This window comes from Pelobates fuscus, chromosome 13 (genome assembly GCF_036172605.1).
Source record: "Pelobates fuscus isolate aPelFus1 chromosome 13, aPelFus1.pri, whole genome shotgun sequence".
Taxonomy (NCBI): Eukaryota; Metazoa; Chordata; class Amphibia; order Anura; family Pelobatidae; genus Pelobates; species Pelobates fuscus.
This window is the reverse complement of record NC_086329.1, coordinates 61,741,082-61,768,880: the sequence shown is the minus strand read 5'-3', so window position 1 is coordinate 61,768,880 and position 27,799 is coordinate 61,741,082. Positions and strand designations below refer to the sequence as shown.

Genomic DNA, 27,799 nt, shown 5'->3' with positions numbered 1-27,799 from the left:
TGTGTGACCTGGTGTCCTATGTATGGCCCTGTTTAGGAACAGATTTCCAGATAAAGGTTTGTACTGGCCCCGAATATATTTGTATAAAGTCATCATATCCCGTCTCAGGCGCCGTTTTTCCAAACTAAACAGATTTAAATTTTGTAACCTTTCTTCATAACTAAAATGCTCCATTCCTTTTATCAATTTTGTAGCTCGTCTCTGCACTTTTTCTAGTGCCATGATATCTTTAGAACAGGTGATCAAAATTGCACAGCATATTCAAGGTGTGGTCTTACCAGCGATTTATAAAAAGGCAAAATTATATTTTCATCCCGGGTTAACAAAGCCGAAAGGATTTAGTCGGCTATTTAAACCCAAGAGCTATGCTTGCATGCCAGCCTCTGATGAAGTGAGACATTACTCAAGAAACAGGTAAGGACATCAACACTTTTCAGCACTTACTGCAAACTACTACCGTGTTGTATTTGGAACGCAGAAGGGGAGAACAGTGACCAGCACGCCCAACCACACAGTTCTTTCATCTACCGGCCGGACTGCAGAACCGTAAAACTGCCCCCAGCAACTAGCTTGGTAGAATTCTGCAAATTGTGAGTGCATTTTTAATTCAGTATCGTCGTCAAAAAAATGTATTCAGTATACACTATGGATCTCCAATTTATTTCTTTGTAGAACAAAGGATAAATCCATAACTTAACCCCTTAACGCCGTTACGGCGTTCTATGCCGTCGCGGCTTTAAAGGGCTTTAAAGCCGTTGCGGCGGCATAGAACGCCGTAACGGCTTGCAGCCCAGGAGGTCCGGCGGTACTCACCTCCGCCGCGATCCTCTTCAGGGGGGCTGCCTCAGAGCCCAGGCAGCCCCCCCACGGCAAATCAGGCCCCCGGGGGCCATGTGATTGCTCTCAAAGAGCGATCACATGGCCCCCTATAGCTGGCTGTGGATCTGCCAGCAGGGGGACTGTCTGAAATATCAGACAGTCCCCCTGCTGGTGGGAAGAATTAAAAAAAATAATTAGACATGTGTAAAATTAAAATAAATGCATTTATATATATATATATATATATATATAATATATGTATATATAATATATAATATATATACATATTATATATATGTAACGTCATGCGTAATGTATTTTAATAGTAATATTAGTATATATATTAGTATTAAAATACACTTAGAATGACGTTACATATATATAATATGTATATATATTATATATATAATAGATATATACACATATATTATATATATATACATATAATTACAATAATAAATAAATAAAATTATTAAATAAATGAATAAAATATTGAAACAAAATTTAAAATAAATTATATATTCATACGTAATTTTATTCTAACTGTATTTTGTTATTAAAAAATATATATTGGTAACAAAATACACTTAGAATGACATTCTATATATATCTATCTATATATAAAATACAAATAACCGCAAATATATATAGAGAGATAAATACATATAATTACATAATAGATTACATTAGTATACACGTAGAATTTAAATACCTATAAATGCATATATATTAAAATTCTACGTGTATATTTAAGTAATCTTTTAACATAATTATGTCATTTGATTAATTAAAATTTGATTGACATGCCTGACAACACAGGGAGAAAGTGCAGAGAATTTAATTCGCAAGCACTATATTTGACCCTGTAACTCTCCAAGACATCATAAAACCTGTACATAGGGGGTACTGTTTTACTCAGGAGACTTCGCTGAACTCAAATATTACTGTTTAAAACTGGTAAATTATATTACAACGATGATATTTTAAGTAAAAGTGAAGTTTTTTGCATTTTTTACAAACAAACTGCACTTTTATGGACTATATTATTGTTGTAATATGTTTTACTGTTTTAAAACACTAATATTTGTGTTTAGTGAAGTCTCCCGAGAATAAGAGTACCCCCCCATGTACAGGTTTTATGGTGTTTTGGAAAGTTAGAGAGTCACATATAAGGCTTGCATTTAATTTTTTTCACATTGAAATTTGCCAGATTAGTTATGTTGCCTTTGAGACCGTATGGTAGCCCAGGAATAAGAATTACCCCCATGATGGCATACCATTTGCAAAAGTAGACAACCCAAGGTATTGCAAATGGGGTATGTCCAGTCATTTTTAGTAGCCACTTAGTCACAAACACTGGCCAAATATTAGTTTTTTGCTTTTTTCACACAAAAACAAATATGAACGCTAACTTTGGCCAGTGTTTGTGACTAAGTGGCTACTAACAAAGACTAAACATACCCCACGTTCAATACCTTGGGTTGTCTACTTTTTCACATGGTATGCCATTATGGGGGTAATTCTCATTCCTGGGCTACCACACCGTCTCAAAGGTAACATTACTAATCTGGCAAATTTCAATTTAAAAATGGAACGTTCTATATTTGACCCTGTAACTTTCCAAAACACCATAAAACCTGTTAATGGGGGGTACTGTTGTACTCGTGAGACATCGCTGATTACAAATATGTGCATTTTTTTGCAGTAAAACCGTAACCGTAAAAACAGTATTATGACATTTACAGCTAAAATGTGAGGCGGAACTACAAATTTTTAAAAAAAATGTAAAATTTCTCACAGTTTTTTAAATTTTATTCATAATAAATTAGGTTTCATATATAAATATTTGATATGGAATGAAAGCCCTGTTTCTCCTGAACAAAATGATATATAATAAGTGTGGGTGCATTTAATATGAAAGATGGGAACTACGGGTGAACAGACATATAGCGCAAATACCAGTTTTTGTTTACGTTTTGTTCTGATCAGAACGTGCACTATTGACTCCGTCCTGAAGGGGTTAAGATCATCATATATGATCTTAAAGTATAATTATTTATATGCAGTGTACATAACATTGATACCACAACATTTGAAGAAGACATCACTGGTATAGTACTAAATTAACATAGCTTGTTCAGTAGACAAACCCCAGCTGGTCTAACAGCTGGCGCGAACTGATACTAGCAAACATTGCATAAACTGTATCATCACATTACCTTGATACTTGTATCAAATAGAGACAATAATTGTTGGAAACATTGGGACTTTTACACGTTGGTATTCTAACAGCATTGTAATAAAAGGACACTATAGTCACCAGAACAACTACAGCTTATTAAATTTGTTCTGGTGAGTAGAATCATTACCTTCAGGCTTTTTGCTATAAACACTGTCTTTTCAGGGAAAAAGCAGTGTTTACATTACAGCCTAGTGATAACTTCACTGGCCACTCCTTAGATGGCTGTTAGAGATCCTTCCTGGGCCATGGCTGCCTAAAATGCATATAAAATGCATACAAACATTCAGTACCTCTGCATGCAGCCACTGAATTTTCCTCATAGAGATTCACTGATTCTATTTATCTATATGAGGAGATGCTGATTGGCCAGGGCTGTGTTTGAATCATGCTGGCTCTGCCCTTGATCTGCCTCCTTCTCAGTCTCAGTGCTTCTGCCTCCTTGTCAGTGCTTCTCCTATGGGGAAGCACTGTGATTGGATCAGGCCACCACTTCTGATTATGTCAGCACACAGCTTGTTTTTCTGAGGCAAGCATCATGCAGATCTACAGCTTCAGGCTTGAATACAGTAAGATGTTGCTATATTTATGGAGGCAGGGGGGGGTACATGGTGGTTTTAACACTAAAGGGTCAGGAATACATGTTTGTGTTCCTGACCCTATAGTGATCCTTTAAGTTTTATGAAATTTTATCAAGACATATTTAGCTTTTTATATATTTTTACTTCACCCATTTATTAGACACTGTTTTAACTCTTCAAGCGGCACTGTCATGCCGAATCCCGTTTTTTTTTTTAACCCCCCTCCCGCCTCCACTACATCCAATTGACCCCCTAGTCACCCCCAAATGCCCCTAAGCCCCCCAGATTACCTATTTTTAAATCTGTATTTTCTGCCCTGATCTTTATTCAGGGCGCCGCCATCTTTGTGTGGGTAGGTGAAGTCCCTGTGGGACACGTCATCTACCCACACTACACAGACTGTGAGATTCCCGCACATGCCCAGTGAAACACCTGGACATGCGAACGGGAATTTCATCTATTCATTCATTCATCAGACAGACGAATGAATGAATAGAAAAAAATCAGATGAACAAACTAACACTGTGTATCAGTGTTCGTTTGTTCGATCAGTTTATTACAAGGAGGGAGCTACCGGCGTGCAGCTCCCTCCTTGTAATATGTAACAATAGAAGCGGCACTGAGCAGAGCTCCCCACCACTTCATAAGCCCCCCAGGTCCCCCCCTCACTCTATTGGGGTCAATATGACCCCCATAATAGCACAAGGGAGATTACAATCTCCCCAATGCCCCTACTCGCTATACCGCGAGTAGGGGCATGTCCACTAAACGGTGAGCAGCCTGTGGCAGCCTGTGGCTGCTCACTGTAAAAAAAAAATGGTAATAAGGGGGGGGGGGGGGACATACTGTCCTCCCCCCTGGCCCCCACCCCTGCGCGGTGGGTGGGGGCCCTAATAAAATAATAAGGGGGGGACCTACTGTCCTCCCCCCTGGCCCCCACCCCTGCGTGAGGGGGGAATAAAATAACTAACCTGTAAAAAAAAAAAAAATTAAACTTACCATTTGACGTCTTCTTTTTTCTAAATTCTTCTTTCTTCAGCCCCCAAAAAGGCCAAATAAAAATCCATCATACCCGACGCACTTTAAAAAAAAAAAACGAGCGCAAAAAAAAATTAATCCATGTTCACCCATGGAGGGCACGCCGCGTACTGAGCTCCGCAGGGCGGGTCAAGGCTTATATAGCCTTGCCCCGCCCTGCAATTAGGCTTAGAACACACTGATTGGTTGGTTTAAGCCAATCAGAGTGCTCTGTGTCATTTTACACAGAGTGTGAAAATTCAAAAGAACTTTCCCACGCTGTGTAAAATGACAGATCATTGTGATTGGATGGTTTTCAAGCCATCCAATCACAGTGCTCTGTGTCATTTTACAAGCTTGGGAAAGTTCTTTGGAATTTTCCCACGCTTGTAAAATGACACAGAGCACTGTGATTGGATGGCTTGAAATCCATGCAATCACAGTGCTCTGTGTCATTTTACAAGCGTGGGAAAGTTCTTTGGAATTTTCCCACGCTTGTAAAATGACACAGAGCACTGTGATTGGATGGCTTGAAAACCATCCAATCACAGTGATCTGTCATTTTACACAGCGTGGGAAAGTTCTTTTGCATTTTGTAAAATGACACAGAGCACTCTGATTGGCTTAAACCAACCAATCAGTGTGTTCTAAGCCTAATTGCAGGGCGGGGCAAGGCTATATAAGCCTTGACCCGCCCTGCGGAGCTCAGTACGCGGCGTGCCCTCCATGGGTGAACATGGATTAATTTTTGTTTGCGCTCGTTTTTTTTTAAAGTGCGACGGGTATGATGGATTTTTGTTTGGCTTTTTTGGGGGCTGAAGAAAGAAGAATTTAGAAAAAAGAAGACGTCAAATGGTAAGTTTAATTTTTTTTTTTTACAGGTTAGTTATTTTATTCCCCCCTCACTATTTTTAGGGTGAGGGGGGTAGGTAGGGGATAGAATGTTTTGGGTGGGGGGGGTGACTAGGGGCTTGGGACCCCTAGTCACCTTGAAGGGGGGGGGGGTCATTGGCCGGGGGGAGGACAGTAGGTCCCCCCCCTTATTATTTTATTAGGGCCCCCACCCACCGCGCAGGGGTGGGGGCCAGGGGGGGAGGACAGTAGGTCCCCCCCCCTTATTATTTTATTAGGGCCCCCACCCACAGCGCAGGGGTGGGGGCCAGGGGGGAGGACAGTAGGTCCCCCCCCCTTATTATTTTATTAGGGCCCCCACCCACAGCGCAGGGGTGGGGGCCAGGGGGGGAGGACAGTAGGTCCTCCCCCCTTATTATTTTATTAGGGCCCCCACCCACCGCGCAGGGGTGGGGGCCAGGGGGGAGGACAGTAGGTCCCCCCCCTTATTGTTTTATTAGGGCCCCCACCCACTGCGCAGGGGTGGGGGCCGGGGGGGGAGGACAGTAGGTCCCCCCCTTATTGTTTTATTAGGGCCCCCACCCACCGCGCAGGGGTGGGGGCCAGGGGGAGGACAGTAGGTCCCCCCCATCTTTAAGCCCAGTGCGGCGGGGGGGGTTATTAGGTGTTTTTTTGTTTTTTGTTTTTACAGTGAGCAGCCACAGGCTGCTCACTGCTTACTAGACATGCCCCTACTCGCGGTATAGCGAGTAGGGGCATATTATTTACCAATACTAAGTAATCTTTACTTAGTATTAGTATATTTGGCTGAAAGACCAATTCAGGTCTTTCAGCCTTTTAGTAGATAGCTCCCTGATACCGTGGGAATTAGGGAGTTATCTACTAAGCGGCTGCAAGATGCAGCCACAGCAATGAATAGGATCGGAGTTTCATTCATTAGAATGAAATTCCGATACGAACAAAGTACCGAATTGCATCCTAACACCAATGGAGAAACGGTGCTCATTCTGTTAGGATGCAATTCGGCAGTTTTGCCGGCGTTCTGTCTAAGTGACAGGACGTTCGGCAATACTGACAGGAAGTATTGTGGGAACAGGGAGGAAAGCTAGGGATCATGGGAAAATTGCTCTGACCAGCGGAAATGAAGCACACTTTGCTCCTCCGCTGGTCAGAGCTGGTCAAGCGGAGGAATCCTCCATAAGGTAAAGAGTCCCTACTTTGTCTTATAATTTTAAAGAAAACTAAAGAAGACTGGAAGAAAAGAATAACAGATCCTGAGAGAGGGGGAGAAGAGGAAGAGATTGATGAAAAGGTAAGTTCGGCATGACAGTGCCGCTTTAAGAAGGTATTTTTTACCACATTTACCACTCCTGGATAATCATTAGATAATATCCAATGCCATCCTTTTATTCTGCATTTTGGGGATTTTTTTAGTGTAATCCCTGCTATTTCCAGTTGAGTGGCATCCACAGTCATACTATTTACTCTAAATTGAGACCTTCAATCTCAACTATAATCACATAGATTGTGTGTGCCTTAAAGTTTGAGCTAGTAGAGTGCGGACCCCCAGGTTTTCAATATGCCATCCTATTTGGCCAATGTTAAGCCTATCACCTGCAAGGTTACTTCCCCTAATATGGAAAGCCTTATTATTTCTGTTAATTGCACGCTCAATTAGTGCATTAGAGAGGGGGGAACGAGTTTTCACTCCTACAATATAGGTGGAATAAGCGGCCAACTAGAGTGAGTGATAAATCCGTGTATCCAGGTCTTGTTAGCAGACGTGAGTCAGAGCGGGAGTGAGCATGTGGATGTGACGTGTGTAGTGTGCCCATCAAATATGTACATATAAGAATAAATAAATAAATAAATAAATAAATCATTGGACAAAAGAGCAAGCACAAAAGAATTGTAAAGAAAAAATAAAAAATAAAAAAAATTAAGAAGGGTACTGTTCAATGTTGTGTTTCAGTGGTTGTCTGAGTGTCATGAGGCTCTCGGCACCAGTGTGCTGCTTCCCTGCCTAGGGACTGCTTGCCAGGTAGCAGCCCTTGTAGATGGTGAAGTTAATGTGCCTCGTGGTGTAAATTCCCAGGTCGCTGGGCTCAGGTTAGACAAACCAGACCCGGTTGTATCAGGTCCAGCCTGAAAGCCCAGTTTTCGGAGATCCTCAAGTTCTTAGTAACATCCGGCTTAGAAGGTGGTCCCCTGCGCTGAAAAGAGAAGGGCCCTCGGTAACACCCCAGCGATAGGGAAGGTCTCTTGATCACAAGATTAGCAGTAGAGGTTTCAGGGACCTGTGCCAGGTCAGGGTATTTCTTGAATAATCAGGAAACAGCTGGAGAGGAGAGCCTTCAAAGGTGATCAGTGTTTTTATTCAAAGGTGATGCACAGAGGGTGATGCACTCCTGGGTTTCGGTAAACAAAACAGTTCATCCAAATTTATTATTTTGGTCTGTTTAGAAGTTAGGTAGGCCTCAAGGAGCTTCTGGAAAAAATAGGGTAAATCAGCGGCTCCCATCATCTCAGGTATGCCCCTTATCTTGAGGTTATATCTGTGCCTGTGTTCTTCCATGGGATCTATTCTGGTCACCATAATCTGCTGTAGTTGCTGTAACTCAACCAGCTTCTGTTCAACTGCAGAGAGTCTGGTGTTCGTGAGGCTTTGTGAGGCCTCCAGCTGAATGATTTTTGTTGACACTCCTTCTATAGTCTTCTTAAATTACTCCACGTCTGCAGAGATATTCTCGCGGAGCTCAGCCAGCATGGTCTTGAGCAGTGATGCTGTGACTGGCTTTTGGTCCTCTGCTGTTTTTGGGAGGATAACAATTTTTTAAAAGGCTCAGACAAACCCCCAAAAAGTTCACTAAAGTTCACTCATTAAATCCCTAGACTCAAAAGATCATGGGATATGAATCTGACACTGGAACGCAAAGGAGGAAGAATTACTAATGTGCAGGGTTGCTTTATCCAGGCTAACAGTTCTCAAGGTGTTCAGATTTGTGAATGCTTAAGCTTCTGTTGAAATAGAATTTTACCGGGTGTAAAAACAATAAAAAAAAAGCCAATAAAATAGCAGATAACTGAAGACAATACTGTCCTATAGTGTGTATAGCTAAAGCTGTATCATGTATAAAAATATTAATAAAACCTTACAAATCGTAAAATAAATAAAAAATTCAAAAAAGTTTAAACTGTATATGATTTATAATGGAATATCATTCACTTTATACCGGGATGTATCTTTATTTGCATTTGTACATGTTTGAAAATAATTAAAGGAAAGGGAATATATAATCAGACAAATTGAAAGACTGGAATTTGTTTCAATCTTGTTTAATATGTGAATAAACAAGATCATATTTACTATTTAAATCAAGTTGAGTGCGCTCACTTTGGCGATTAGATACACACATACAAAAATTTGTGATATAGCAACAGTGTGCCCCAAACACATTAAGTGTATTCTAATAGACTGAAAGCAAAGTGAAATATATTAATCAAGAATAGCAAAGCTGTGATAATTTTTACAAATCAACTATTTTGTCCATTGCTATACAATTTGGTGTTTAGTGAACAAACCCACTTCCGGGCTGTATGTTATAAATGGTCTTTAAGTATGTGTTTTTAAATGTGTGTTGGCATTGGCATGTGTGGAATTATTGTACACTTATAAGTCTGGCGTACCTAGGAAATATTTATCTTACTAAAGTGTGCTTTTGTCTAATAAAGGTTCATAAGCACTGTTGTAAGTATCTCCAATTGACAGGGGATTAAGAAGGAAAAAAAAATTAAATAAAAACATAGATGGGTCTAAGTACATGCAAACAAAAAAATTAAAAATTTAATTGTATTTGTTTATATATTGATGGTTTGATTTCTGACACTCCTAGGCCTCTAGTCACAACAACAACAACAACAACATTTACCATAGACTTCCAAAGCATTGTTCTTATGTAACCTCCCTAATATCCCTTGATCCATGTCTTGTTAAGATGCCTGTGGACATTTAAACAGCCTGGTACAAGCTTTGGTTATGCACCATGACAAACTACTTAGTAAAACCTCCTGCATGTAACAGTGTTCTCCATGCTGGACATACAATTTTGGTTCTTGCTCATTAAAGAGATTTTAAGCTACACTAGTGACACATCACTGGCTGCTGTGCCCAAGAAGATGCAAGCATGCTACTACTGTAACTGGGGCAGCACAATAAACATTAGTCTGTGCCAATATTATCACAGAAGCATGTAATCTTTAAATATGTTTTCATTTCACACATTAGTGTTCGATGAGCAGATCAGTATGCAAAAATCTGTCATGTTCTGCCAAAGGATCAAGTCATAAGCAGGATATTAAATCTGCAGACAATATTTAAATGTAAACAGAAAACTAAACATAATACAGTTCTTTTTACATTTGCATGCATTTCTTCATAAGCTTGCTCTGAAGAAATTTTGAACATATGAACTTTAAGAAGCATTAAGTATAAAAGAGGATGAAAGGTGCACATTATGACAGGTGAAAATAAAATATTCTTTTACCCTAAATAAACATAGAATGTGACGGCAGATAAGAACCATTCGGCCCATCTAGTCTGCCCAATTTTCTAAATACTAACACATTGTTTATCCAACAAAACACAGAGCAGGGCAATATTTGGTAAAAGGATTTTAAAGAGGTCTGTAAAAACATTTGTTACCTATATAATGCAATTTTAAAGGCAGGCTGTAAAAATAATACTAATAATAATGATTCTTAACCTTCCAATTGAAAGCAGACAAGAGACAAGACGGTTCTATTAAATTCTGCATATTTTAACAATATATAAAAACATGTTCTATGATCATTTATTTTAATTTAAAATCTCTGTTTAAAGCGGCAGTCATGCCGAACTTCCCTTTCCCCAATCAATTCGTCTTCTCTCCCTCTGTCAGGATCTGTCCTTCATTTCGTCCTGTCTGCTCTAGTTTTCTTTAAAACATAAGATAAAGTAGGGACTATTTGTCTTATGGAGGTTTCCTACTCTTGACCATCTATGAACAGCAGAGGAGCAAAGTGTGCTCCGTTTCCTGTGGTCAGAGAAATCTTTCCTCCGTGATGCTTCCTGTCAGTATTCCCGAACGTCCTGTCATTTTAGACAGAACACAGTTGAAACTACCGAATTTCTTCCTAACATTATGAAAACAGTTTTTCCATTTGTGTTAGGACGCAATTCGGGGCTTTGTTTGGATCGTATTTTAATTTGGATGAATGAAATTCCGATCCGTTTCGTGCTGCGGCTGCACCTTGCAGCCGCTTAGTAGATTACTCGCTAATTCCCACGGTATTAGGGAGCCATCTACCAAAAGGCTGAAAGATCTAAATTGATCTTTCAGCCAAATTTACTAAGCCAAGATTACTTAGTATTAGTAAATTCTGTCCCTACTTGCTATATCACAAGTAGGGGCATGTCTAGTAAACAGTGAGCAGCCTGTAAAAAAAATAAAAGAAATCCCCCTGGTGTCCACCCCACCCCCCTCCCGAGCCCCCACCCGTGCAGCGCAAGTGGGGGCTATTAAACTGAAGGGGGACCTAGCTTCCCCCCCACCCAGCCCCCACCCATGAGAGGCGCATAGAGGCCCTAAATGAAAATGGGGGGGGAGGGGGACGACCTATTGTCCCCCCCTTTCCCTCACCCATGAGTGGCGGGAAGAGGACCTAGTTTTCTTGTTCCCCCCTCACTATTTTTAGGGTGAGGGGGGTAGGTAGGTCTTTATAAAAAAAAATCTGGGTGGGGGGGTGCCAACTGTTTGGGGACCCAGACAATACACAGCGTGAGGACGTCCAGCGACGCTCTAGCACAGGTTTTCTGTGCTATAGAGCAGGAAGTGCCATCTAGTGGCTATCTAGTAGACAGTCACTAGAGGTGGAGTTGACCCTGCAAGGTAATTATTGCAGTTTATAAAAAAACTGCAATAATTACAATTGCAGGGTTAAGAGTAGTGGGAGTTGGCACCCAGACCACTCGAGTGGGCAGAAGTGGTCTGGGTGCCTGGAGTGTTTCTTTAAAATGATGGGAGGAGCAGAACATTCACCATCCTCTGCATTAGTAAAGAATCAGACCCCTAAAATAACAGACCTTGTCAGAGACAGACGCATTACACTTTTAGATTCACTTAGCTATGAACAATTTACCCACTTCCTGAAGTTTTACCGTCTTGGGAACCTTACGGCATTTGATGAGCTGTACAATAATTGCGAGCAAACATGGGGGCCCTTATCTGTATTATGTGCCATGATACAGAAGGGAACAGGAACAGTGAGCCAATCTTTTCATGGAACATGGGAGACATCACTCCATGTACATCTAATACCCAGAGATTGGGCCAATATTTTTTCACATGCTGATGACCTCAATAGCTAGCTTTCTATAAAAAGATCATTAGGTGATGATATAGGATGCACATAGTTTTACACTCTATTTTTGCAAATGTGAGGGACAGCTGTTGGAGATGCGGTAGCGAGATAGACTGTCTAGAAAACAACTGGCAGAGATGCACAATTATCCAGCAATTTTGGACGGATAAACACAAATGAACAGAGGTGGCTCTAGACTTTATGAGGCCTTAGGCAAAACTCAAACATGAGGCCCCACTAACAAAAAAGTGTCACATATACACATTGAGGCACTGTCTACCTGTGTATGTGTCTGACAAAGAGTATCCTTGTGTGTGTGAATGTATGTCTCTGTGAGCATGTTTGCGGTTTTGTCTGAGACCGTATGTGTACGGGGTAGCTGCTTGAAGTGTGTTGTGTGTATAGGGGGGTGATGGTGAGAGGGAGAGGGGGGTGATGGTGAGGGGGGGTGATGTGAGAGTGAGGGGGGGTGATGTGAGAAGGAGAGGGGGGATGTGAAAAGGAGGGGGGTGAAGTGAGAAGGAAGGGGGGGTGATGTGAGAAGGAGAGGGGGGTGATGTGAGAAGGAGAGGGGGGTGATGTGAGAAGGAGAGGGGGGTGATGTGAGAAGGAGAGGGGGGTGATGTGAGAAGGGGGGGTGATGTGAGGAGAGGGGGGTGATGTGAGAAGGGGGGGTGATGTGAGAAGGAGAGGGGTGATGTGAGAAGGAGGGGGGGTGATGTGAGAAGAAAGGGGGTGATGTGAGAAGGAAGGTGGGTCATGTGAGAAGGAAGGGGGGTGATGTGAGAAGAAAGGGGGTTGATGTTGATGGTGAGGATGCTGAGGGTGGTGATGCTGAGGGTGGTAAGGGGGTGATGCTGAGGGTGGTGAGGGGGGTGATGCTGAGGGTGGTGAGGGGGGTGATGCTGAGGGTGGTGAGGGGGGTGATGCTGAGGGTGGTGAGGGGGGTGATGCTGAGGGTGGTGAGGGGGGTGATGCTGAGGGTGGTGAGGGTGGTGATGCTGAGGGTGGTGAGGGGGTGATGCTGAGGGTGGTGAGGGGCGTGGTGAGGCTGAGGGTGGTGGGGGGTGGTGAGGCTGAGGGTAGTGGGGGGTGGTGAGGCTGCGGGTAGTGGGGCTGAGGGTGGTGGCTGGCCGGGCAGCCAGGAAGGGCCTGGAGGGGTGGTGAGGCTGAGGTGGCTGGCCGGGCAGCCAGGAAGGGCCTTGCACCCGGCGGCCTACCGGGCAAGCCGCCAGGCCCCCTCCTGGTGTCAGGTCCTCAGTCAGTGACCGAGGACCTGACAGTCTGCCCACAGGCGGTTTAGGCAGCCGCGATGCCTTAGGCGTCCGCCTAAACCGCCTAATTAGAGAGCCGCCTCTGCAATTGAACTATCCTCTGGATTCTACAGGTATGCTTTGATACCTACTCTGTGGAAACAAACTAAAGTCCCTACAAAGAAACAATGGGTATGGATGGTGGAGGCAGCCAGGACCATTGAGGATTTACACTGGGCATCCTTGGGTAAAATAAACAAATATTAGAAAATATGGCCCCCCTGGCTTATTACATGCCTTTTGATGAGGTATTATTATCATATGATGATCTGTTCTGACACACATACTTCGGGACTAGGTGTGGGCCTATCCCTTCTGTATCATTCACTATATAAGTGATACATTTTGATGAAGCAAACCAGTGCTGCTTTTATTTATTTTATTTTCCTCAACATTGATTCAAAAGAAGACTATTTTTGTATTCTTGGGCTTAGAGAGTATTGATCACATATGAATTTTTTTAATTTTTATCCTAATCAGATCTGCGTCTAATCTGCTCTGATGTCGCTTTAATCCTTGTTCCACAACTCAAGTTTGAATTCAATCTAGGTTATTTACTAAAGTTAGAATTCAAAATGAATTCCAAATAATTTTTTTCTTTTCTTCTCTTTTTTTTAATTGCAAACGTAACAAATACATTACATCATAGTGCTTTAGTACAAAAAGAGGTAACAGAGAGAAGGGGAAGAGGGGACCCAGAGGGGGATGTGGGCCTAAATCCCATCAATTACCCTCCTCTATTATATTAAAGGACCACTCTAGTGCCAGGAAAACATACTCGTTTTCCTGGCACTAGAGTGCCCTGAGGGTGCCCCCACCCTCAGGGTCCCCCTCCCGCCCGGCTCTGGAAAGGGGAAAAGGGTTAAAACTTACCTTTATCCAGCGCTGGGCGGAGAGCTCTCCTCCTCCTCCTCTCCGCCTCCGTTCCGCCCCGTCGGCTGAATGCGCACGCGCGGCAAGAGCTGCGCGCGCATTCAGCCGGTCGCATAGGAAAGCATTTACAATGCTTTCCTATGGACGCTTGCGTGCTCTCACTGTGATTTTCACAGTGAGAATCACGCAAGCGCCTCTAGCGGCTGTCAGTGAGACAGCCACTAGAGGCTTTGGGGGAAGGCTTAACTGCTAAACTGCTATGTTTATTAAAAAATGGGTTATCCCTAGCTGGACCTGGCACCCAGAACACTTCATTAAGCTGAAGTGGTCTGGGTGCCTAGAGTGGTCCTTTAACCTTGCCACTGATCCCATGGTCGGGTAAATTTAGCCATCGTACCCATGATCTTATGTGCCATTTACTCGTATAGTTTGTTACGGTTTATTTTATATATAACTATTGTAATATCGGGTCTATTCAGGGATTTCCAAAGACTCGTGAATTTAAGGTCAAAATAATTTAAGGTCAAAATAGGTCAAAATAGCAAAACTGGATACATTCTCTAAGTCAGTTATGTTTTCAGTTCAGCCACTGCAGTCTTAAATTTGTTCTAAAGTGGTTCTCTCACCTCAAACTTACCTTCTTCTTATTGTTTCATCTTCTCTACCACTTTCAGAATCTGTTCTTTATTTTGGATCCATTTCTTTTTAAAACATAAGACAAAGTAGGGACTATTTCGTCTTATGTATTCTTCCTACACTAGATAATCTTGACAAAGGGTGAAGCTTAATGCAAGCTTCACCCTTTGTTAGCTTGACAAAGGATGTGGAGCTTACCTTAACCTCCACCCTTTTGTCACAAGTGTCAAGCCAGAAAAATATATGAGACAAAGTAGTACCTACCTGTGTTTTAACCCCTTAAGGACCAAACTTCTGGAATAAAAGGGAATCATGACATGTCACACATGTCATGTGTCCTTAAGGGGTTAAAGAGAAATAGATCAGAAACTAAGTAAAGATTCTGATAGAGAAAGAGAATATGAAACAGTAGTAGAATGGTATATCTGAGGCGATAGAGCCACTTTACATTTGAAATTTACTTTGAATTCTCCCTTTAGTAAATAACCCTGTGTCATTTTAAGCTTTAGACTTGATAAATGGGGGATCTCGCAAAAGTGTGTTATTCAAACATTCCATTAATCCATTAAAAAAGGTACTAATACTGATTTCCAACTGGACTGATATAGCTAATATTTCAACTCTATTGCTAAACATAATTCTAAAACAAAGGATTTCTACTTTTGAGAGTATTGAGTGTAAATCTACTGTAAAAAAAAAAAACAAAAGACTGTCTTGTCAGATGTAACCAGTCAACATGTATTGAACATATGGCAGATCAAAATAAATTATTTTCGGATTATACAATACCTTAATATCTTCTATTTCATCTGGCACAATCTTATACGCAGATATAGTCCCGCCCAGTCTAAAATTGGAGACATAAACCTCATTATATTTTACAATATTAGTATATGGAAACAATACATTACTTCATAAGAGATTACAGTTAACTAATTGAAATTCAGTTTTTATTTTAACACTTTTTATAGAGACATCATATACAATGTACGTAGCAGTAAGGTTCTAAAATTATACATTTTAAGAGCCACACAAATTGTGTAAGATAGTTTTTACAACTGTATGCATATAATAATAATAATTAATTTCAAAATTCAAACAAAGTGAAACTAAATATAAATAGCATGGTTAATAGCAATTGGGTGGGGGAAAAAAAGTACTGAATCACATGTGATTATAATTTGGCTTCTGGTGAAGTAATCATAATAGTTACAAAGAAGCTACAATGATTTAGATTTAAACTATTAAGAAAAAATAATTGGACGCATTTGATCTTTTACCCATTGTCCACTAATTTATCATAGATTTTCTAAAATAACATAAAACATATAACACAGAGATTGAAACGAGATGGTGGCCTGGATAGTGGTTCAAAAATTAAAGTGACCCTCTAGACATCCTAACTATTTTAGCATACTGAATAGTTGTGGTACAGGTTACCAGTAATACACCTGGTGTGACCTACGACTGTAAAGATACCAGATTGGTATTTAACTGTCTCTTCCAATAAATGCAATATCCACATGTATACCATAGCAAACTTTGTGGGAACTCGGAGGGTGAAAGCACGAACAAGCCGTCACTTTTGACTGATTTTCAGAGTCTACACCTACTTTGGGGTTAAACAGCAGGCACCAATTAAATTAACCCCATAGTGGTATATTTTAAAAAATAATACCACATTAACTTCATGTCATTTCACAGCAATCACATACTTGAAGAAACTTCAGATTGCATATTGCTGGGCTAACTTATACATGAGATATTCAGCAACAGACAAGTACTCCTTCTGGAATGGCGTGTAATGTCACATTGTGGCAATGGCCATCCAGTAGCTTTGGCATAGTGCCAAAGGTTCTAATGAAACAAATTTGCACTTTCTTTCTCAATAACTATAATCCAAACGTTTTAAACATTTTACCCATTTTCTTGGAATTAAAGAAACTTCTTTCAACAAACAGATAAGAAAAAACACAAAAATCCTAATTTTAACGGGCCCTACTATGCACCATAACAACAGCTTATTTTACGGACTATGATGTGAAGAGTCTTTTGGTGCCTTCCCCAGTTTCTGACAGAGTATTTTGAAAAAAAAAACAAACAAACAAAAAAAACTGTTCTCTCTACACATATAGACCGACCCTACACCTGACACTTGGCAAATATAGAAGTGAACGTCCATTAGCTCCTTCAACCTTTAACAGAAATGATAGGCGGAGACTGATGGTGTGGGTTAATACAGCATTGTTGTGAATTATTTAGAGTTCTAAGTTCAGAGTTCTAGGAAAAAGTGCTTTAAACACAGTTCATACACTTAGAAAGGTTTAAATATGGCATTTGTAGTTGTGGGAAATCTTTTTTTTTTTTTGCATATTGTATGTAAAATGCAAAAAACAAACAAACAAAAAAGTATTGTTTGATGATAAATTACCGTACATGAAAAAAATGCATGGGTGGCCTTCAAAAGGTTTTCACCAGCTTAATTTAGTAGATCTCGGGCAAAGATACTACCCCAGCAATCTTAGCAGTGTAAACAAACTATCTGTTTACATTAATGCCCAACAGCACCTCTAGTGGCTGTTTCTTTGACAGTCACAAGAATGGTTTCCTGGTTGCAGTCCTACAAAGATTTCAGGACCCGAATTCGGCATCTCCACACCTTGTATTTAAGACACTAAACATTCCTCATAGAGGTACACAGAGTCAACGTATCTCTATGAGGAGACAGGGCCGGTGCAAGGATTTCTGCCGCCCTACACAAAGATTTGTGAGTGCTTGAGTGTGGCGTAGTAGCTCAGTCAGTCCATTAGTAACTCGTGAAAAGGTGGTATCCTGGATGGTAGGTGGTGGGCAGTAGGGAGTGCCTGGAAGAACTCCTGAAAATGAGAGCAGGAAAGAGCATCAGCAGCTGTGTTACAAATACCAGGAATGTGTTCGCAGACAAGGTAAAACTGAGCGGTTGCTGCAAGCCAAGTCAGCTTGCGTACTAACCTCATGATGGTTAAAGAGGAGGACCGGTCCGTAGATGACCCCATGTACGAGCAGCCACCACGATGGGTTAAATCTTGAACAAGGAGGACATTTCTCTAAAGGCCGGCAAGGTATCCATCTCAGTGGGCCAGTTATCCCTAAACCAGTGGTTGCCGAATATAGCTGCAAACCCGGTGTGTGCTGCTGCATCTGTGCAAATTGTAAGGGAATGATCAGATGGCGAGGGAATAAACAGGGAGACTCGATTCCACTTGGACAAGAAGTTCCTCCACATGAGCAAATCTGCCTTGGCCGGATCGTTTAAGGTAATTGTGCAGGAGTCGGGCACCCCATGGAGTAGACACAGTAGCCTAGAGACAAATGATCTGCCCTGCGAAATGATCCGCATAGTGAAGTTAAGGGACCCCAATAAAGACTGGAGTCCCTTTCTGGTGCACGTATCACTCCACAGGAACAGACTGATTTTGTCTCTAATGCGGGTCAATTTCTCTGGTGGTAGGCTAGCTTGAAATGACTGTGTCCAAAGCGATGCCCAGAAAGACTAATTTTTTGGAGGGCCCGAGTGTTTTGCTTGGTTACAGGGGAACCCCTAGTGCAGCGAAGAGGGCTGTAGTGCTGTGAATGCTTCTGGGTGCATGGGAGACGGGTTCTACAAACAAAAAAATCATCTAAGTAGTGAATCACTGACGGACACCTGACTATGTTGAGGAGCAGCCAGCAGAGGGTTTCCACGAATATGTCAAAAAGCTTAGGTTTTCTCCTAGACCCAAAAGTGAGCCGGGTAGAAAAATAGTACCATTTAACACCGTGTAAGTGCCATAGTGAAGGGTGAATAGGTAAAAGCTTGAAGGCATTTGTGATGTCACTTAGCCATGCCTTGCTGCCTGCTAGGATGATGCCTTGCATAGCGTAGTCGATCTTAGCATACTGTAATGAAAACTCCTCAGCGGGTATGAGAGTTTATGCTGGGGGTGTGCGAGGAATGAGGCGCTGAAAGGTCAATTATCAATCGTTTTTTATTTGAGTATTTATGTACAGCTACCCTGATGGGGTTTGTACGCCAGGATGAGAAGAGGGATAAAAGGGCCAATCATGAAACCTGTCTGTGTTTCTGTGGACAAGAGTTGGTCCACCGTTAGAGGGTCATTGGAGGCAGACAGCAGGTTTGGGCATTCAAGTGTGCCTGTGGGAATGGCCATGAGGCCCGTGTGGAAACCATGTGAAAATCCCATCACCGAAAATTCCACTAAATGCCTGGATGGGTGGGAACTGAGATAGTAGGCCATGACATCTATATTGACCTTGGTCAGTCATTTCTTTGGGGAAAGTCTGGCTGGGCACATGGCCTTGGTGAGCGCTCTGAAACAAATGGAGCAGACGTGCAAAAACCTGCATGCGCTGAAGCTGCATGCGCCAGCATTAAAATTGATGCACACCTGCGCCTTGCCCAGAAACGCAATGGGTCTGCCCAGCTTGTCCCTCTGCCCACCTTCTTGCCTAGTGCGTGAGGTGAAGGAGTGGTGAGAAGAGGAAGGGTCTGCCTTGCAATGGGACATAGAACTACAAGCAGTACAGGACGGGAGCCTCAATCAGTAAGGTGTCCGCAGAACAACTCTGTGTCCATCTGGCACCAGTCAATTCTGATGTTAAATTGGGTCAGATGAGTTGCTGCCTTGGCCGATACGGATTTGTGGTAATCGTAGAAAGAGGACCCCCCCGTACTTGATGCCTAGGTCTACCGCTTTGTGCATATATAGATCTAGCTCCTCCCTCCTATGTGGATACACAGAACAGATTATTTCTCTATATATCCCAAAAGCAACGACAAATTGCAGGATAGATAATTTCTTGTTGAGTCGTGGGTCTCTTGTTTTTAACACAACAGAAATGTCCCCATAGTTATAGGCTCTGTTTTCTAAAACATCCTGCGAGGCAATGATGAAGTTATCATCCTTCCTATCCAGTATTTATTTTTTAAAGGACCACTCTAGTGCCAGGAAAACATACTCGTTTTCCTGGCACTAGAGTACCCTGAGGGTGCCCCCACCCTCAGGGACCCCCTCCCGCCGGGCTCTGGAGAGAGGAAGGGGTTAAACTTACCTCTTTTTCCAGCGCCGGGCGGGGAGCTTTCCTCCTCCTCTCCATCTTGATTGCGACGTCTTTGGCTGAATGCGCATGCGCGGCAGGAGCCGCGCTCGCATTCAGCCGGTCGCATAGGAAAGCATTTACAATGCTTTCCTATGGACGCTTGCGTGCTCTCACTGTGATTTTCACAGTGAGAAGCACGCAAGCGCCTCTAGCGGCTGTCAATGAGACAGCCACTAGAGGATTTGGAGGCTGGATTAACCCTCATTATAAACATAGCAGTTTCTCTGAAACTGCTATGTTTATAAAAAAAGGGTTAATCCTAGAGGTACCTGGCACCCAGACCACTTCATTAAGCTGAAGTGGTCTGGGTGCCTAGAGTGGTCCTTTAATGGATGCTGGGACGGAGTGAGCCGTTGAAATGTATGGGGTAGTGGTGATGAGTGGGGGAAGGGGGGGGGGGGGTGCAACTCATCAGGTTAGAGATTACCAGGGAAGGACCTGAAGGGCCTGGTAGGTCACCTGGGGTGGCAATGGCTGATTCCAAGAAAATTCCAAAGTAAAGACTACAATGAAAGATATGACCATATACACAAAACACAATATTGGAATAAATCACCAAAAAATACGAAGAAAGACACAATATTAAAAGTAACACAGCATATGAGAAATACAATGAAAAACACAATGAAGGTTCACGCACGCACTTGAAACCCTCAGTACCTAGAAAAGATATTTACATATAACACAACATGGGTAAAACTAGACAACGTGTAGACAAACGCTACACTCAGCACGGATCACCTTTAGTAGTTAGACCCAAATCACACAGATTCACATATGTACCTACATCCCCACAAGAAAGAGTTAAAGAAAGAAAACAATTCTCCTATCTCTCCCAACGCTCATTCAGTGTCTCCCTTTCTAATGATACCTCCACCTAGGGCCGGCGCTTCCTATAAGGCGAACTAGGCAGCCGCCTAGGGCGCCATATAGGAGGGGGCGCCCTGCGCCCCCATCGCCAGCCCTTTAAATGCTGCAGCCGCCTGAGCGATCTATAAAGAGCGCTCAGACGGCTGCCGCACTACCTCACCTCCCCTTCCCTGTAGTGTAGCCGAGCTCCTCTCCGGTCCGCGGTCCCGGCCGGACTGACAGGAAGTGCACACGCAGTGTGCACTTCCTGTCAGTCCATCCGGGTCGCGGACCAGAAAGGAGCTCGGCCACGCTACAGGGAAGGGGAGGTGAGTAGAAGATTGGAGGGGGGAGGGGAATTGGAGGGAGGGAGGGAGGGAGAGAAGATTGGAGGGAGGGAGGGAGAGAAGATTGGAGGGAGGGAGAGAAGATTGGAGGGAGGGGGGAGAAGATTGGAGGGGGAGGGGGGTAGAGAAGATTGGAGGGAGGGGGGGGAGAAGATTGGAGGGGGAGGGGGGTAGAGAAGATTGGAGGGGGGGAGATTGGAGGGGAGGGTGGAGAGAAGATTGGAGGAAGGGGGGAGAAGATTGGAGGGAGGGGGGATTACAGGGAGGGGGGAGAAGATTGGAGGGAGGGAGGGGGGAGAAGATTGGAGGGAGGGAGGGGGGAGAAGAAGAGAAGATTACAGGGAGGGAGGGAGGGGGGAGTGGAGAAGATTACAGGCGGTGGGAGAAAAGAAGATTACAGGGAGGGAAGGGGGGAGATGAAGAGAAAATTACAGGGGGGGGGAGAAGTTAACAGGTAGGGGGGAGAAGAAGAGAAGATTACAGGGGGGGAGAAGAAGAGATTACAGGGATGGGGGAAGAAGAAGTGGAGAACACAGGGAGGGGGGAAGAAGAGAACACGGGGGAGAAGAAGAGGAGAACACGGGGGGAGATGAGAACACAGGGAAGGGGGGGTTGAGCAGAACGTGGGGGAGGGAGAGACAACTAAAGGAGGGAGGGGGTGGTGGAGAGATCACTAGGGGAGGGAGGTGAGGAGAGATGGCTAAGGGAGGGGGGGGGAGAGGAGTGACCACTAATGGAAAGGGGGGGCAGAGGAAAGTAGAGACCATTAATGGAAAGGGATCTCTAAGGGATGGAAGGGAGAGCTCTATAGGACAGGGGACAGGGAGCCCTTTCACACTACGCGCGCGCACACACAGACACACAAAATGCATCCCTATACACACAGAAACACAACATGCTTCCCTTACACACAGAGAAAAACACACAATGCATCCATTACACACACACAATGCAACCCTTACACATAAAGACAATGCATCCTTTGCACATATACACAGAAACACACGATGCATCCCTTACAAACACATGCAAACACACCCTGCTTCTCTTACACACACACACACATAAACACAATGCATCTCTTACACACACTCAACACATCCCTTACATACACAGAAACACACTTTGCATCCCTTATGCATACAAACACAGATTCACACAATGCATCCCTTACACACAACAAGAAACACACAATACATCCCTTGTACACAAACACACACTGCTCTCTATCCCTTACACAAAAACACACTGCTTCCACTACAAACAAACACACTGCATCACCTACACAAACTGGTATCCCTATACACTACATTCCATAAGCACACACATTAGATAATCTACAATAACACATTCGTCCTGTCTCAGTTGGAGTCCCTCAAGGCTCTGTCCTTGGTCCCCTTCTATTTTCTTTTTACACTGCCTCTCTTAGCAAGCGTATTACCTCTTTTGGATTCAAATACCACCTGTACGCTGATGACACTCAGATATATCTCTCCTCCCAGACCTCTCCCCTGAGGTCCTGCAACGTGTCACCTCTTGCCTTTCTTCTATCTCTGATTGGATGTCCTCCCGCTTTCTGAAACTGAATCCTCCTCTCTCGCACTCAAATCATGCCAATTCCACCTCAAAAACATTGCCCGCTTCCCCCCCTTTCTTACATAAGATGCTACTAAAGAGTTTGTCCATGCTCTAGTAATCTCTTGCGTGGACTATTATAACTCTCTCCTAATTGGTCTTCCCAATAGCCGTATTGCCCAGCTACAGTCTGTAATAAATGCTGCCGCCAGACGGATTTTCCTCTCTAGTCGGTCCTCTCACACCTCACCCCTCTGTCAGTCCTTACATTGGCTTCCTGTATCCTATAGGAGTCAATTCAAAGTACTAACCCATACCTATAAAGCACTGAATAATCTTGGCCCCTCATATCTCCTCACTGATCCATAGGTATGCCCTCCACTCTGCCCTGTGACCTTCTTCTGTCCGCCGCTCGTACCCGTACGGCCAACTCGCGCTTGCAGGACTTTTCGCGGGCGGCTCCCGTCCTATGGAATAGCCTGCCTACCACCATCAGACTCTCCCCTAGGCTTCAATCATTTAACAAGTGCCTTAAAACTCATTTCTTTAGGAAAAGCCTATGGCCTCCCAGACTAACCTCTACCTCACATACCTGACTCTTGCTCTCACCTAAAGGGCAGCACTCTACTCTCTCCTCCAGCTCTGCTCCACTCCCACCTAATTTGACTTCTTTTCCCTGTCCTAATGTGTTTTATACCCCACCTCCTATAGACTGTAAGCTTGTTTGAGCAGGGCCCTCTTCAACCCTTCGTTTCTATAAGTTTTCTTGTAATTGTCTTTATTGTAATTGTCTTTATTGTATTTATAGTCAAATCCCCCCTCTAATAATATTGTAAAGCGCTACGGAATCTGTTGGCGCTATATAAATCGCAATAATAAATAAATAGTCCTGGGAAAAAGTAAATACTACGACACATAAAAGGAATGAAGGAGACAGATATAATTCACCCAACGAAGTAACAACGAAAAATAGATCCCATGCTCTATGCTTTTGCGAAACTTTTGATGAGACCTATTTTTAAGAGATCCCGTCCAACCGGGACAAACACACCAATCTTATAAATATAGAAAGATAAGTCCTGTGCTCCCTCCCATCACTGGGCGGCTGCAAATGACTACAGTACACATCAGCCCCAATATATAGTAAAAAAACAAAGAAAAACGAGTTACCTGAGCTCTCTCCTTCATCCCCATGTATTTTTAAACAAATGGAGTTTTTTGTAGTTACCTCCAATGGCCATGAGAGGATGAGCTCACCTGCCAACATCAAGGCAGACCCCCCTAGGTGGGTCCTAACTCTAACCATTCACCTTGCTTCCTCAAGCCTCTGGCAAAAATCTCTACTGAGAAAGAAAGGGGTATTTTTTTTTATATACACCCCTATACATTATTAACCCTTAATAGGGAACACATGGGATGGGCGGCTGCATTGTAACAAGGCTGAGTGATACAAAAAATGGATACAAATCTTTCTGCATGTGTATCCATTTTTTGTATCACTCAGCCTTGTTACAATGCATTGTACAGTTTATTTTCATTCCAAACAGAGCTACCATGAGAAATAAAGCCAAATCCTTGCTCTCGACACCATTCACCAAGCCACAAGTTAAAGTCCCTAATACGCATCCGCCTGTCATTCTGAGTGTTATGCACAGGAAGAACTTCAGAGAATGACAGTGTGGAAGCAACCTGCCGTATATCATTGGCAAAAACACTAAAAACTTCCTTAACCTCTGAAACCTCATTGCTAGCCAAGTCATTTGTCCCTAAATGGACAAGTACATTCAATTCCCCTTCCTGCTTTGCTTGCTTAACAATATTACAGATATGTCTCCTGTCTCTGTGAGCAGTAGCTCCGGGAAGACACCTCACAAGACCACCATTGTCCATCTCCACACCTCTTATGATGGAATCCCCCAACAACAACTGCTTTCTATTAGGCCTCACCATAGTCTCCAAGCCTCTTTCCACAACACCACTAGCCTCATTGCCTCTCTCCACAACACCACTAGTCTCAAAGCCTCTCTCCACAACACCACTAGCCTCAATGCCTCTCTCCACAACACCACTAGCCTCAATGCCTCTCTCCACAACACCACTAGCCTCAATGCTCCACAACACTTTTCTTTCTTATATAGACATTAAAGGTCAACCAGACCACTTCAGCTCAATTAAGTGGTCTGGGTGCCAGGCCCCTCGGGTTTTAACCCTTCAGATGCAAACATAGCAGTTTCAGAGAAACTGATATGTTTACATTTGGGGTTAATCCAGCCTCTAGTGGCTGTCTTCCGGACAGCCACTAGAGGCCATCTGCGGCGCTGGATGCGAATTTCGCAGAGCGTCCATAGGAAAGCATTGAGAAATGCTTTCCTATGGACTCCTTGAATACGCGCGCGGCACTTGCCGCGCATGAGCATTCGGCTCTACTAGGAAGCTGACAATGGGGGGGCACCCTCAGGGCACAATGTGGGGGCACCCTCAGGGCACTAGAGTGTCAGGAAAACCGCTTTGTTTTCCTGACACTATAGTGGTCCTTTAACAAATTTGTCAGAAATGCTACTCTTAACCCCTTAAGGACCAAACTCGTGGAATAAAATGGAATCATGACATGTCACACATGTCATGTGTTCTTAAGGGGTTAAACGTTTCTCTAAACAAACCACAACCAATACAGGTTCGAACACTGATAAAGAAGAAGTATATATAAATAGCTTGTCTTTCAGACAATTTAAACAGCAGTAAAAGAAGACGGCGAAATTTGAATAGATAAATTAGTAGTTTTACTATTATGTATTGTATGTGTTTCAGATGTTTATTATATATTTCTCTGTCATCATTGATTTTTTTTATATGATGTTTTGTTAATATATTTTATGTATTTTAAATTGCTCAAATTTCGATATATGGGTTTTAGTCAGGAAGCTAATATGGCTATCTTACAAGTGTCTACTGGTATACTGTATTTTCATGTTCAATGTATGTAGTAATTCTCAGCAGTATATCCTCCTTGAAAATGTACCCACAGAGTTTGTGAATAGAGTGGTAGCATTATGTTCCAAGAAATCACTTTGTGTTTATTTTTTATATTTTTTTAGATTCTTTATACTTGTAATATTTTACTCAATTTATATTTTAATTAATTCTATGTTAAGGATAAAAATTAAGAAGCATGAAATATTTAGAATACATGTATCAATTAGATACATTTACCCAGTACTTTCTCTGATTCTATACTTGCACACAAGTAAACTAAGGGTTAAACATTGATTAACATAAACAAGAGAGTTTAAAACAGAACGAAGAAACTTAGATGCCATCCTCTGATGAAGTGATCCTACGATCACGAAACGCGTAAGGCGGCATCCTGTATCAGTTCCCGAGAGTCAGCATACTGGAACGCATCCAGAGCCGCAGTGGAACGCACGCGGCTGACACCCAGTGTTGATCCAGCAGGAGGAGGTCCAGACTCACTCCTATTTGGCCGGCAAGAGAGTGATACGAACATCCCTGGACCCTCAGTCTGCAAACCTGGTATTCTCTGCTTTCTCATTTGGGACATTTTAATATGTCATATATATATACATACAATTATATTCTAATTTATTGTATCAAGTGTACAATGTGTATCGGTTCTTTCACTTTTTAAGTCATAGAACCCCTACTAGATCAGTATTTCAGCAATTTTAGAGTTTCCCTATCTTGTACTATGGGAGGTAATGATCTGACCAGCTGATACATTTATATCAAAGGTTAATGGAGTATATCTTTATCATTTTTACTCAACCTTTATTTCCATTTCCACTGAGTCCTGTATTTACTATTGATTTATTTCAATAGACATCCAGTATATATAAATAGCTGTCTGAAAAATAAATCCTCCTTCTACCCAGCGTACTATAAGTCCAGTGCCTTAGATATATTTGAAAAAAAAAGGTATGTAAAGATCTTAAGACCTTAGAAAACAAAATTGGACAGACACCAAATTTAAATAAAAAGGAAAGACAAATATTAAAGGATCTATATAATGATACCTCAATTATACTAAACCAGCCGATAAAGGCAGAGGCCTTGTAATTCAATCAAGAGAAAAATACGAAGAAGAGGCATACAAACAGCTTAATGACTTAGATACATATACTAAACTTACAACTAACCCTACACTGGACATTAAACACAAATTAAAAAAATATTTGGATAAAGGTCTAGAGGACGGAATCCTGAGCTCAAAAAGAACACAAATATAGTTAAATTATGCACCCCAGGATCCCAGTCATCTACTTCCTGCCCAAATTTCACAAAACATAAACAACTCCCCAGGAGGACCTATCGTCTCTGGTATTGGATATCTCCTCTCAAACTTATCAGAGTATATCAATATTCTCTTGCAGCCCTACATCATTAAAACAAAATCATATCTTAAAGATACCATGGACCTCCTTAAGAAATGGGATAATATAGTTTGGGAGGACAATTTTATATTGATTACATGTGATGTACAGTCGTTGTACAACATAATCCAACATGATAAGGGCTGCAAAGCAGTCAGATCTATATTAGAAAAAGACGGTTCTATGAAACAAGAGCTTCAATGTACGTGTGTTATTGGTTGTTCTGTAAAACAGGGTTTTACAGAACAACCAATAACACACGTACATTACAGAAAACACTCCCAGCAATTACACACAAAATCCTCCCCTCTGCCTGTGATATAATTATGGTACACAATGGTTAACATAATTATCACAGGCAGGAAAAATACACAGTTTTTATACATATACTGAGCAAGTTAATTTGTTGAGGGCATCGACATGATTGAAAAAAAATATTTTTGGTTCAAAGATAGCGTTTATCTACAAAAAAAGAGGCACAGCGACGGGCACCAGATTTGCCCCCAGCTATGCTAACCTCTATATGGCTAAAGGGGAGGACCGATTTGTTTGGGGTGGACATGACTGGGTGACAAATCTGGTGTCCTACTCAAGATACATATATGACCTTTTATCTGTAGGGGATCAATTACGTCAGCACAGGATTTTATCTCATTTTTAAATTCTAATGAAGAAGGGATAATTTTAACTGCTGATTTTAGTGACACCAAAGTAACTTACTATATAAATGTCAGGGTACCTGAGGCCTCTACCTCTAAGGGAGGTAGAGACT

The 27,799-nt window shown here is 42.4% G+C and overlaps 1 protein-coding gene across 26 annotated transcripts in view; it reads right to left on the bottom strand.

The window, feature by feature from the left end:
• GPHN (gephyrin) overlaps positions 1 to 27,799 on the bottom strand; it is a 417,472-nt gene that overhangs the window by 267,254 nt on the left and 122,419 nt on the right. For all 26 annotated transcript variants that reach the window (XM_063439077.1, XM_063439080.1, XM_063439078.1 and 23 more), the window contains exon 3: positions 15,519 to 15,576. In XM_063439077.1, coding sequence (XP_063295147.1) covers positions 15,519 to 15,576 — 58 coding nt within the window. The remainder of the gene's footprint in view (positions 1 to 15,518; positions 15,577 to 27,799) is intronic.